The sequence below is a fragment of the Oncorhynchus tshawytscha genome, linkage group LG12 (genome assembly GCF_018296145.1).
Source record: "Oncorhynchus tshawytscha isolate Ot180627B linkage group LG12, Otsh_v2.0, whole genome shotgun sequence".
NCBI lineage: Eukaryota > Metazoa > Chordata > Actinopteri > Salmoniformes > Salmonidae > Oncorhynchus > Oncorhynchus tshawytscha.
Window position 1 is genome coordinate 23,375,861 of NC_056440.1, and position 13,696 is coordinate 23,389,556.

A 13,696-nucleotide genomic window follows, 5' to 3' on the forward strand; every position below is an offset into this window, starting at 1 on the left:
CGGCACTGAGGGGTAGCTCGGCACTGAGGGGTAGCTCGGCACTGAGAGGAAGCTCGGCACTGAGAGGAAGCTCAGGCAGGTAGTAGGCTCTGGCATTCCTGGCTGGCTGGTGGTTCTGGCAGATCCTGGCTGACTGGCGGTTCCGGCAGATCCTGGCTGACTGGCGGATCCTGGCTGACTGGCGGATCCTGGCTGACTGGCGGATCCTGGCTGAATGGCGGATCTGGAAGATCCTGGCTGACTGGCAGCTGTGGCTGCTCTATGCTGACTGGCAGCTCTGGCTGCTCCATGCTGACTGGCAGCTCTGGCTGCTCCATGCTGACTGGCTGCTCTGGCTGCTCCATGCTGACTGGCTGCTCTGGCTGCTCCATGCTGACTGGCTGCTACATGCTGACTGGCGGCTCTGGCTGCTCCATGCTGACTGGCGGCTCTGGCTGCTCCTTGCTGACTGGCGGCTCTGGCGGCTCCATGCTGACTGGCGGCTCTGGCAGCTCCATGCTGACTGGCGGTTCTGGCGGCTCCATGCTGACTGGCGGCTCTGGCGGCTCCATGCTGACTGGCAGCTCTGGCGGCTCCATGCAGACTGGCAGCTCTGGCGGCTCCTTGCAGACTGGCAGCTCTGGCGGCTCCTTGCAGACTGGCAGCTCTGGCGGCTCCTTGCAGACTGGCAGCTCTGGCGGCTCCTTGCAGACTGGCAGCTCTGGCGGCTCCTTGTAGACTGGCAGCTCCTTGCAGACTGGCAGCACCTTGCAGACTGGCAGCTCTGAACAGGCGGGAGACTCCGGCAGCGCTGTAGAGGCGGAAGGCTCTGGCAACGCTAAACAGGCGGGAGACTCCGACAGCGCTGTAGAGGAGGAAGGCTCTGGCAGCGCTGGACAGGCGAGGCGCACTGTAGGCCTGATGCGTGGTGCTGGCACTGGTGGTACTGGGCCGAGAACACGCACAGGAAGCCTGGTGCGGGGAGCTGCCACCGGAGGGCTGATGCGTGGAGGTGGTACTGGATAGACCGGACCGTGCAGGCGCACTGGAGCTCTTGAGCACCGAGCCTGCCCAACCTTACCTGGTTGAATACTCCCGGTCGCCCTGCCAGTGCGGCGAGGTGGAATAGCCCGCACTGGGCTATGCAGGCGAACCGGAGACACCGAGCGCAAGGCTGGTGCCATGTAAGCCGGCCCAAGGAGACGCACTGGGGACCAGATGCGTAGAGCCGGCTTCATGGCACTTGGCTCGATGCTCACTCTAGCCCGGCCGATACGCGGAGCTGGAATGTACCGCACCGGGCTATGCACCCACACTGGAGACACCGTGCGCACCACAGCATAACACGGTGCCTGCCCGGTCTCTCTAGCCCCCCGGTAAGCACAGGAAGTTTGCGCAGGTCTCCTACCTGGCGTAGCCATACTCCCTGTGAGCCCCCCCCCCCAAGACAGTTTTGGGGCTGACTCTCGGGCTTCCATCCGTGTCACCGTGCTGCCTCCTCATACCAGCGCCTCTCTGCTTTCGCCGCCTCCAGTTCTTCTTTGGGGCGGCGATATTCTCCAGGCTGTGCCCAGGGTCCTTTACCGTCCAATTCATCCTCCCATGTCCAGTCCTCCATTCGCTGCTCCTGCTGCTGCCCGTTACCACGCCGCTTGGTCCTGTTGTGGTGGGTGATTCTGTAACGGCTTTCTTGTGGTGAAGTAGAGGCGGACCAAAATGCAGCGTGATTGTTATTCATGTTTTTTAATTTAGAAAACTATACATGAATAAAATAACAAAAAACAATAAATGTGAGAACCTAAACAGCCTATTTGGTGACAATAAACACAAAGACAGGAACAATCACCCACGAAACACTCAAAGAATATGGCTGCCTAAATATGGTTCCCAATCAGAGACAACGATAAACACCTGCCTCTGATTGAGAACCATTCCAGACAGCCATAGACTATGCTAGATACCCCTACTATAATACAAACCCAATACCTAAAAAAAAAAAACAAGACAAAACACACCACATACAAAACCCATGTCACACCCTGGCCTGACCAAATTAATAAAGAAAACACAAAATACTAAGACCATGGCGTGACAAACCTAAATGACAGAGTGAAAAGAAGGAAGACTTTACAGAATAAAAACATTCCAAAAGATGCATTCTTTATGCAATAAGGCACTAAAGTAAAACTGCAAGAAATGTGGCAAAGAAATTAACTTTATGTCCTAAATACAAAGCATTATGTTTGGGGAAAATCCAACACATCACTGAATACCAATCTTCATATTTTCAAGCATGGTTGTGGCTGCATCATGTTATGGGTATGCTTGTCATTGGCAAGGTCTAGGGAGTTTTTTTGGATTTTTTTTTATTTTTTTAAATAGGGCTAGGCACAGGCTAAATCTGGACTATAACCTAATACACAAGGTCATATATACACTGAGTATACAAAACATTAGGAACACCTTCCTACTATTGATTTGCACCCCTTTTACCTTCATAACAGTGTCAATTCGTCAGGACATGGACTCTACGTAGTGTTGAAAGCATTCCACATGGATGCTGGCTCCAATGCTTCCCACAGTTGTGTCAAGTTGGCTGGATGTCCTTTGGGTGGTGGCCCATTCTTGATACACACTGAAAAATGTTGAGCGTGAAATACCCAGCAGTGTTGCAGTTCTTGACACACTCAAACTAGTGCGCCTGGCACATACTACTATATCCCGTTCAAAGGGGCTTAAATATATTGTCTTGCGCATTCACCCTCTGAATGGCACACATACACCATCCATGTCTCAATTGTCTCAAGGCTTAAAACTCCTTCTTTTAACATGCCTTCTCCCCTTCATCTACACTGATTGAAATGGATTTAACAGGTGACATCAATAAGGGATAATAGCTTTCACCTCAATTCCCCTGGTCAGTCTACGTCATGGGAAAGAGCAGATGTTCCTAATGTTGTGTACACTCAGTATAAAACTGCAGTTGCTTACCAAGACGACATTGAATGTTCTTGAGTGGCCTAGTTACAGTTTAGACTTGGCAAAGCTTGAAGAATTGTTTAATGAAAAATTTACAAATATTGTACAATAAAGGTGTGCAAAGTTCTTACCCAGAAAGACTATGAATACTTATTGTCACGCCCTGACCTTAGATATCTCTGTTTTCTTTATATTTTGGTTAGGTCAGGGCGTGACTAGGGTGGATATGCTAGTTTTTGTATTGTCTAGGTTTCTTTGTATGTCTAGGGTTTTTGTAGGTCTAGGTGATTTGTATGTCTATGGTGGCCTGATATGGTTCCCAATCAGAGGCAGCTGTTTATCGTTGTCTCTGATTGGGGATCATATTTACGTAGCCATTTCCCTTTGGTGTTTGTGGAATCTTGTCTATGTGTAGTTGCCTGTCAGCACTCGTTTGTATAGCTTCATGTTTTGTTTTTTTATTTTATTTTTAGTTTATTCAGTGTTTCATTCTTTAAATAAATAAGAATGTACGCATACCACGCTGCACCTTGGTCCGATCCTTATGACGAACGTGACACTTATGTAAATGAGATATTTCTGTATTTCCTTCTTTAATACATTTGTATAAACATGTTTTTACTTTGTCGTTATGGGCTATTTTGTGTAGATGGGTGAGAAAATAATATATTTAATACATTTTGAATTCAGGCTGTAACAACAAAATTTGAAGGCACTGTATAGTGGTATGAATACAGAGTACATGCTTATCGTGCTGCTCTCCATTGTGCTGCTCTCTGTTTTATCTAGTGTGCTAAGTATGCCACCCAGTGGCTCCTATGTGGAATTAGGATACTGTATCTCTCAGATGACTGCTATTATGTCATTACTTGTTAAATAGACAAATGTATTTGTGATGAACACGGTATCCTGTCAAATTTTTATAATACTATTATTCAGTAATATTTGTGGTGCATGGTAGTCGGGAGACGGAACTGTGATTTGTCTAGGCTTTGAGAGTGGGGAGACTGAAAAAGATGGCGGAAGCGGTCTAATGGTTGTAGAATCAAGAAGAATTGGAATCTTGTCCAAAATAATGGAAAAAGGAGCAAAGTAGGGTACAGTGATGAGAATGTCACTTCGTATCTTGTAGGAGTATGGTTTGTAAATAAGGAGCAGCTGATCGAATTACCAATCTTGAGGAATCCATTTGAGATTTCCAAACTGGTGGAGAGAGTGCTAGGTAGAGTGAAGGCTGTAAGGATCACGAGAGGCAGATCAGAAAAAATGTGTGTTGCGTCTTACCCGATTTAATAAGTTTGAAGTGTTATGTGTGTCTCTTGGAAACAGGGCACCCCTCAAGGGGGTTATATCTGGCACATTGTGGGAAGTCGATGTTGAAGAGATTCAAAATATTCCTGGAGTGATTGATGCATGTCAAATGAATCGTGTGGTGAATGAAGAAAAAGTGAAGAGTCTATCTGTTCTTTTGTTTTTTGATATGGAGTCTCTCCCTACTCAAGTGTATTTAGGGTATATTAACTACAGAGTCAGAGCATTTATCCCAAGTCCAATGCAGTGTGATCATTGTAAGGCTATTGATCATGTTTCAAGTGTTTGCAGAAGGGAGAAGCTGAGATGTCCAAGTTGTGGAAAAGATCATATAATGTGTTATAAAAATGATGAAAATGTGACATGTTACAATTGTGGTGGGATCCATGAAGACAGCCCTGACTTTGGCCACATCATTCTCTTTCATTCTTGTGGAGCATTCGAAAGACGTGGCCAAAGTCAGGGCTGTCTAGAGCATTTCATATGCAGCAGCTGTTAAAAGGGTTGAGGGTTTGAATGGTGCACCTGAAGAGTCCATGGTGGTGGATAGGCCTTCACTGCAGTCTGCAGGGGTTGCCTTTCACCAGCAGGATCCTGACATTTTAAAGGTTAAGAAGGTGGACTTTGTGGCATTTATAGCTATGGTGATTAATGGAACTGCCAAGGTGGAGAGAAGGTCCAGGAAGATATAAATCATTGTGGATGCGGTGGAGCACTTCCTGGCGCTGAAATATTTCTCAGTAAAGGAGTTATATGAAATATTGTCACAAGCCGAACCACCCTCTCAGGTCCTAGAGCCTGAAAAGGGAGATAAAGAGATTTGAAAGAAGGAAGAAGTGGAAGTTTTGATTTATCAATGTACTATTTTTATTTGGATGGATTAAGTTCGTTTCTTATTACGTATGGATTTTCTTTGTACCTTGTTTGGCGGCAAAAACACCTTTTGTGGTTTTAGTCCGCCATAAAACCTACAGAAGAAGAAGAAGAATGGTAGTCGCGGATACGGAACTAGACCGGAACTATCGAGGATTAAACCTTTGCCTCAGATCGGTGTACAGTGCCAGTAACACTTCAAATAATGCTAGCTAGTTCGCTGTGGGGTTGCCTACATTTCGTGAGTGTATTTCTAGGGTTGTTTCGTTATTTTATGACATCACATACGGTTTTCTAGAGACATATGTAGTTGCATGTGTTTCTTTTGACGCTTGACTAACGTTACTAGCTAGCGATACATGTAGCTAGCCAGCTATTTAGCTAGCATTCATGATAACGGTAGCTAACTAGCATCCATAGCAATCCATATTAAGCCGAAGGCAGTAGCTAGCTAGCAAGCTTCATCGTGAGTTTGTTATATGTCCGATCGTAACTACGAGAGTAAGCAATTAGAATTTGTAACACATGTTTGCAGTCAGATGTGCGGTTGACAGAAGTGAGATGTTGGCTAACGTTAGCGAGATATTTTGTTAGGACTAGCAGCTGACTGTAGCTAGTGTGCAGTAATTGTATTTACTGGAGTGGCGTTCCGTGACAGTGGTTTCATCTCATAGAGAATCACTGTAGAACAGCATGACATTAATCATGAGTCATGTATGTTACAAGATTAAGCTTGACCGTAGCCCAATATGTACTGTTAAGGAGTGTAGGCTTGCGACTTTGGTGAACGTGAGCTAAACTTGAGCTGAACAGTTACTTCTGCTTCAGTTGCTACAGTACAGCTTGAAACTGTCTTTTGTGCTTCCAGTTTCTCTTTCAGGCAGCTCCCTGTGCACCGCATATTGTCATTCTCTGCCAATGGGCTGACAGCTGGTTGCTGAGATGTTGCTGAAAGACATTCCCCAGGAGGTGTTGATGCGCCCTCTTTCCCGAAATGAAGTAGTGGGAATGATCGTGAGACTGACAATCTTTGGAGCTGCCACCTACTATGGCATCAAATGGGTGGTGGAGGCAATGGACCCTACACATAAACAGAAGATCCAGGCCAAGAAAAGGGTATGCGCACATATTGTTTGTTTAGATCTGATTTAATCTTATAATATATATGTATTTATTATTGTTAGATTAACCATCAATTGTGTTGAGCAGTAGAGTGACATCCATCTCCTCCTCCAGGCAGAGCAGCTGATGAAGCAGATTGGAGTGGAGGGTGTCAAACTCACTGAATATGAGATGAACATTGCTTCTCACCTGGTAGATCCACGCAGCATGAGGGTAAGGGAAATCTATAAAGTGTGACAGTTCTTCTTTAAATTGTATTTTTGTGACTTACCAAGTGTTTGGTGTTACATAATCGGTGCTATGTACAGTAAGTTCGAGGAAAGGAGTCATTTTGCACATTGTTTATAAAGTTGTTAGCCTAATGATTTTGCTGCTCTTTATCTGTAGGTGTCCTGGAGGGATATTGCAGGGCTTGATGAGGTCATTTATGAGCTGCAGGACACTGTCATCCTTCCCTTCCAGAAGAGACACCTACTGGCTGGATCCAAACTCTTTCAGCCTCCCAAAGGTGAATGCTTCAGGGCACATCATCTTGTATTTTGCATATTTTTTTCTTCCAAAGTAAAGTATTTTGGGTAACACTTTTGGGCATTAAGTGAATTAATGATTTTATTCTCTCTCTGTCACCACCTCAGGGGTATTGTTGTATGGGCCTCCTGGGTGTGGGAAGACTCTTATTGCCAAGGCAACCGCCAAAGCCTCAGGATGCCAGTTCATCAACCTGCAGCCCTCCACTCTGACGGACAAGTGGTACGGCGAATCACAGAAGCTCACCGCTGCGGTCTTCTCATTGGCTGTCAAGATCCAGCCATGTATCATTTTCATAGATGAAATTGGTGTGTGTCATTACGTATCGCTCTTGTTTTAAAACTAACTTGTGAACCATTAGTGAGAGCCGTTCATTAAATATCCAGTAGTGTAAATGCTCTTGATTGATATCCTTTACTGATTTCTTTAACCTCAACCATTATATAATCATATTTGAGGCTGTGTTCACTTTTTGAGTCTTATTTTTCAGACTCCTTCCTGAGGAATCGCTCCAGTCTGGACCATGAGGCCACAGCCATGATGAAGGCCCAGTTTATGAGCTTGTGGGACGGGCTGGAGACTGGGGCAAGCAGCCAGGTACCACTAACAAACCCCATAGTTAGATTTGTCTTATTTGCTTTTACGTGAGTATTGGCCATTAGTTTAATATCTTGCTTTGCTGGTTGTACAGTTAGTTAATGTTGTGGTATTGTTCTTGCAGGTGATGGTGATGGGGGCCACCAATAGACCACAGGATCTGGACCCAGCCATACTGCGCAGAATGCCCACCACCTTTCACGTGGGCCTACCAGTGAGATATACACACTTGAACGTTGTGAATGCACTCTGATAATCAAGCTGTCATGTTAAAAACGGTCTCTCATTATGTTATGTACTTCTGTAGACTACAAGACAGAGGACAGAGATACTGAAGTTGATCCTGGCAGGAGAAAATGTAAGCTAATACCATCTCCATCCCTTCGTTTCCTCTCAGATATCCAACCAGTTTGAGTCGTTTCATACCTATCCACTGTTGATGGATTTCAAGGTTAAATGGTAACAAACATCACAAATGACAATGAAATCTGGAATAGAGATTTACAGTATCATGCCTGAATAAATGTACTGTATACTAAACCAACAATTTGTCCCTCTCTTCCTCAGCTAAGCAATGCCATTAATCTGAAGGAGATAGCAGAGAAGTCGGAGGGTTCATCAGGCAGTGACCTCAGGGAACTGTGTCGCGATGCTGCCATGTACCGTGTTAGAGACTACGTCCGCAAGCAGCAGATGAAACAGATAGCCCAGCAGATGCAGGAGGAGGACGAGGAAGACAAGTAACAACCATTACTGTTTCTAACTCAAGCATCAAACTGCTGGTCTTTGACCTTTTTACTATGCTGAATGTAGCTGTAAGTTACAGTATACTTCATTGTGTTGTGCTTGTGTTTTTCGCTTTCAACAAGAGAAGTCTTCAGCTCTTCAAAGCTGGCGATGGTTGAACATTTTTCATAAAACACATACAGTACCAGTCAAAAGTTTGGACACCTACTCATTCAAGGATTTCTGTTTACTTTGACTATTTCCTACATTGTAGAATAATAGTGAAGACATCACAACTATGAAGTAAAACATATGGAATGCTTTTCCTTCACTCTGCGGTCCAACTCATCCCAAACCATCTGTTGGGTTGAGGTCAGTTGATTGTGGGTGCCAGGTCGTCTGATGCAGCACTCCATCACTCTCCTTCTTGGTCAAACAGCCCTTACACAGCCTGGGGGTGTGTTGGGTCATTGTCCTGTGGAAAAACAAATGATGGTCCCACTAAGCCCAAACCAGATGGGATGGCGTATCGCTGCAGAATGCTGTGGTAGCCATGCTGGTTAAGTGTGCCTTGAATTCTAAATAAATCACAGACAGTGTCACCAGCAAAGCACCATCACACCACCACCTCCATGCTTCACGGTGGGAACCACACATGCGGAGATCATCCGTTCACCTACTCTGCGTCTCACAGACACGCCGGTTGGAAACAAAAATGTCACATTTGGACTCATCAGACCAAAGGACAGATTTCCACCGGTCTAATGTCCATTGTTCTTGGCCCAAGCAAGTCTCTTCTTATTGGTGTCCTTTATTAGTGGTTTCGTTCAGCAATTCGACCATGAAGGCCTGATTCATGCAGTCCCTGAACAGTTGATGCTGAGATGTCTGTTACTTGAACTGTGTGAAGCATATATTCGGGCTGCAATTTCTGAGGCTGGTAACTCTGCTGCAGAGGATAAGTTAATTAGAGGTAACTCTGGGGCTTCCTTTCCTGTGGCTGAGAACCAGTTTCATCATGGTGCTTGATGGTTTTTGAGACTACACTTGAATAAACTTTCAAAGTTCTTGAAATGTTCCAGTTGGACTGACCTTCATGTCTTAAAGTAATGATGGACTGTCGTTTCTCTTTGCTTATTTGAGCTCCTCTTGCCATAATATGGACATGGTATTTTACCAAATAGGGCTATCTTCTGTATACCACTCCTACCTTGTTACAACACAACTGATTGGCTCACAACTGATTGGCTCAAATGCATTAAGAAGGAAAGAAATTCCACAAATCAACTTTTAACAAGGCACACCTGTTAATTGAAATGCATTCCAGGTGATGACCACATTACTACATGATGACCATGTGTTTCATATTTTGTCTTTTTATGTCACTATTCTACAGTGTAGAAAATAGTAAAAAATAAAGAAACCCTTGAATGAGTAGGTGTATCTACTTTTGACTGGTACTGTGTGTCTGCATCTTTGGTTGACCTTTGTCCCATCCGTCTCCAGAGCAGGGGTGGAGGAGCGTCTGCGGCCCATCACCCAGCTGGACCTGCTGTTCGGCTTGGACAAGATGAAGGAGTCCAAAAAGGCCACCATGCCCCAGGAACTCATACCCCGAGAGGTGCCTCTGGACTAATCCTTTCTTTCAGACACCCTTTACAAATGGGTCGGCCACTGGTCAGTAACAATGCAAGTGTTTATCCCCCCCCATACACACACACACACACCTCCCAGTCCTAGTACAGTGGTCCAAAGCAGTCTGAGAGAGATGTCCCTGGACCACAATCTCTCTGTACCCCTTCTCTTATCCCACACCAATACCCTTCAGTATCCAGTTAATTCCTACTGTCTGTCCACTGTTACAGATTGAATTGACCAACTAATTCCAACCTCCCACACAGTGTCCCAGAACATTCCCATTGCCCGGAGTCATCATAAAATACTAGAGCCTTAGAAAACGGCCTTTGTACATATAGCTGGGAAGCGGGGCTGTCCACTGTAACGCTGTTGAACAGACAGCACAGGGTGAGAGGGACCGGACAGAGTCTCTCTAAGAACTCTGTCATCAATGATATTATTATTTATTTGTGTCACACATTTTATGAGAAAATGTGAATCAATATTGGTTTTTAATCATGCTTTAAAGAAGTACTGAATAAGGAATATTACTGTATTTGCACTGTCAATGTTCTTTTGGGCAAGCACTAAACTGTCCCAAGTGTCGAGTTGTCTGCATGTCTAAGTAATAGAATGAGAAACATTAGGTACACAATAGTACACATGTTACAGTTAACAAAGACCAAGAGTCCCTGGGAGTTGAATCAGTTGGTAAATCTGATATTCTGAATCTACTTTTTATTGAATGTTCATCACTGTATTTAATACTGTACGTCTCCAAATATTGTATTGAAACTACTCCTGACTACATTATTAATCTTTACTGACGAAGGTAGCTGCCTCATGTCTTCTTTTGTTTTATGTCACAGTAATATGCCCTTCATTGGTCTGCTGTCTTACAATCTAATGTTCTTGAAATCATTTTATGCTTTATATACTGTGAAAAAGCAGCTGTGCTTTTGCCAGTTCCATAATCAACAACCTTCAAACATGGGTATTGACCAGCACAGCAGTCTGTCTCAAAATGTCAATCATTCCAGTCTGTCTCCATGGAAACTAGACAGAGTTCTACAGTTAGGCCTTGGTCTCTAGTGTGACCCATTGTCTGCTGTTTTCTGTTCTGTCTTTCAAACAAGAATCTGATTTTGACCTGGGAAACCAGGTTTGTGCACCTTGTGAGAAATCAATTTCCTGGAAAAAGAAAACAGACCTTCTCAGGTCCCTTACTCTCAGAGGACCATTGGTGTCCAACTACAGTCTGGTAGAATTGGACTGTAGTCAGGCACACAGTTCCATTATTTTATTTTGGGCTACGCAGATTGTTCCTTTTGTCAGAATATTACAACATGCAACTCTGGAATGGGCTTTTCTCAGTCTTGCTCATTAGACCTCTACTTAACTTACTCTCGGTAATATGAATAGGGAGGCTGCCGCTGACTAAGGATTGGCCAATCAGAGTTTCCTCTGAAGAGTGACCACAGGCGGGTGCTGTGGCTCCGCTACTCTCAGGTCGGCAGTATGAGTGGCAGGTCTGGGTGTTGAGTCGGACTATTCCCCCAGACAAAACACAGTACAGTACCTTTTGTACTTAACTGTGAGGAGACACATTATACATGGGTCTACAAGTTATATGTGGCTCACTGAATAACCCCCCTGCCATTGTATGTAAATTGTGTGGAACTGGGCAGATCCAGCTGTTTAGAAATGCTTAAGCAGTCCCACTCCCTGTGTATTTATTTCCCACTGGTTTTCACTTTCTTTCCCTCTGCATAATCTGGTTTGGTTTTTGATGATGATCCTCACTATGTATAAGCCACGGATGGCTGGATGCTGTCCAAGGTTGCCCACTATCCCTTCACTATTCACCCACTATCCCACTATTATTTCCCTTAATTCACCTAATCTGTGGTGCATCATTGTTTCTAGAGCATATCTCTGATTTAACTCCTCTGCTTCATACCAGGCTTTAAAAAAATGTCCTAGCTTGCATAGCACTTGTGACAGTCATGTTTGCATGCGTTTTCTGTAGGCGCTAACAATAACCATAGGATTTGGCTAGGTCAATAGAGGACTGCTGGACCTCTACAAAGCCTGCTAATCTCGTGGGCCCATTTGGGAATGGAAAAGATTTGCCTGGATTTGGTCAGATAAACCTGAGTCTATTTTTTAAAAGCAAAGGACAGTCCTTCCAAAACGAAATGTTTTGGCTGACTTGGTTTCCCTGAGGGTACAGGGTGCTACCAAAGATGTTATTGCCAAAGCGTGGATAAATTGATGCTGGCAGTTGAATGATTTTTACATTTCTAACACATCTTGTGATACTGTTGATGTGTATGTGTGCCATCTGGTTTTTGACTCCCAACTAACCCAATTCATCTTCATAAGAAGCATTAAAATGTGGGTCAAAAAGCAAAGCAAGGCTTCCATGTTCCCTCCCAGTTCTTGTCAATTATAGAACTTTATCCATCTCTTGGTAAACAACATGAGTCTCAATGGAAAACTTTCAGTTCCATTTGAACATGAATGACTGTAGATCAGAGAGGCCTGCTGAGAGGGATGTCTCTCAGTCAGGCTGTCGGTGGCTTTTATCACACAACCACTTCTTGTCTCAGACTTCAACATTGTTCGGTATCAGCTCTGAGTGGAGACTTTGAAAAGGATCCATACAGACACACCAGCCTGTGCTCCTCATGCTGAGAAAGCAGTATCAGAACAACATTGTCTTGTCGACCTTAAAGGTCCAGTGCAGTCAAAAACAAGATTTCCATAGTTTTATATTTCCATATTATGAGGTTGGAATAATACTGTGAAATTGGGATAATGTAAGAGCCGTTTGAAAAGACTGTTTGAAATTTCAGCGTGTTTCATTGGGATGGAATGTTTCCCTGCCTGGTGACATCACCAGGCGGTAAATTAGTTAACAGACCGATAAGAGAGTTCCAAACCTCTCTGCTAATAACAGTTACTTTTCAGTTTTCACATCCCAAATCAGACCATTCCCAGACAGTCCTAGCGAAATTCGTGCTTGAGAAATTGCTCTTTGCTAAGAAGCATTTTTTTTGTTTATTTTTGACCATTTTCATTAAAAACAATCACAGTATGGTACTTAATTGTTACCCAGAAATTATTTGATATCGAGATAAAAACAGTTGTATTGGGCCTTTTAACCTTTTTCCATTTTAGCTCTGAGAGGAGACAGTGGAAACGATCCATACTTTACCACCAGATATACTCCGCATCCACTCCCATACCGAGACACTCTGTTCTCTCACGGCATGCCGCCGACTTGATCGACCTGAGCCTTGAGTAATCAGCGTCAGCTGTGGTTCTCGCCACAATTCTCAGTAGGATATCCTGTTGGTTTATCGACTTTGGAATTTTTAATGGAGCACATGTTTTGTTTACTCACTATCCCGCTGAGTCATGACGGGTCAGTGGGAGTCCTCCAGTAGGGACCACTTTCATCATCATGTATGTGTTTTGGCCCGGCGTCGTTAGGGGAGGCTGGGGTAAGCCGTCATTGTAAAATAAGAATTTGTTCTAAACTGACTTGCCTAGTTAAATAAAGGTTAAAAAAATCCAGCAACAGGGAGAAAGGGAGCCACACACACCTACTTGATTAATAGCAGCATATGAACACGGTCACAATTCATTTGTATTTGCGTCAGAGGACCCCAATAGAAGACAAACACTATCTGTAAAGCAGAATCTAAAGTGATGAATAGACAATAAAAATGTCAACACAAATCAACTTTGGCTGCGTGGGCTTCTTCAGTACTGAAGGTTTCATGCCCTTTGTGGTTATAATGGAATTCATATGTTCTAGGAACGGACAGTGGATCTGAACATGAATGGAAAGTTTTACTACAGTCGATCATGAAAATGGATGCCCTCTGGACTAAAATGTAAATGTCTTTCAACTTTACCACTGGACATAAGTGTTGCAAAAGAGCAATATCTTCTG

General features: G+C 44.1%; 1 protein-coding gene across 1 annotated transcript; it reads left to right on the forward strand.

Annotated features, from left to right (window-relative positions):
* Positions 1–5,240: 5,240 nt before the first annotated feature.
* On the forward strand, positions 5,241–10,564 carry atad1a (ATPase family AAA domain containing 1a). Its single transcript, XM_024438452.2, has 10 exons — positions 5,241–5,383; positions 6,011–6,258; positions 6,379–6,477; positions 6,652–6,772; positions 6,900–7,100; positions 7,283–7,389; positions 7,514–7,603; positions 7,697–7,747; positions 7,957–8,129; positions 9,622–10,564. The coding sequence occupies exons 2-10, from the start codon at positions 6,085–6,087 to the stop codon at positions 9,749–9,751; spliced, it is 1,146 nt and encodes a 381-aa protein (XP_024294220.1). The 5' UTR covers positions 5,241–5,383; positions 6,011–6,084; the 3' UTR covers positions 9,752–10,564.
* Positions 10,565–13,696: the final 3,132 nt, after the last annotated feature.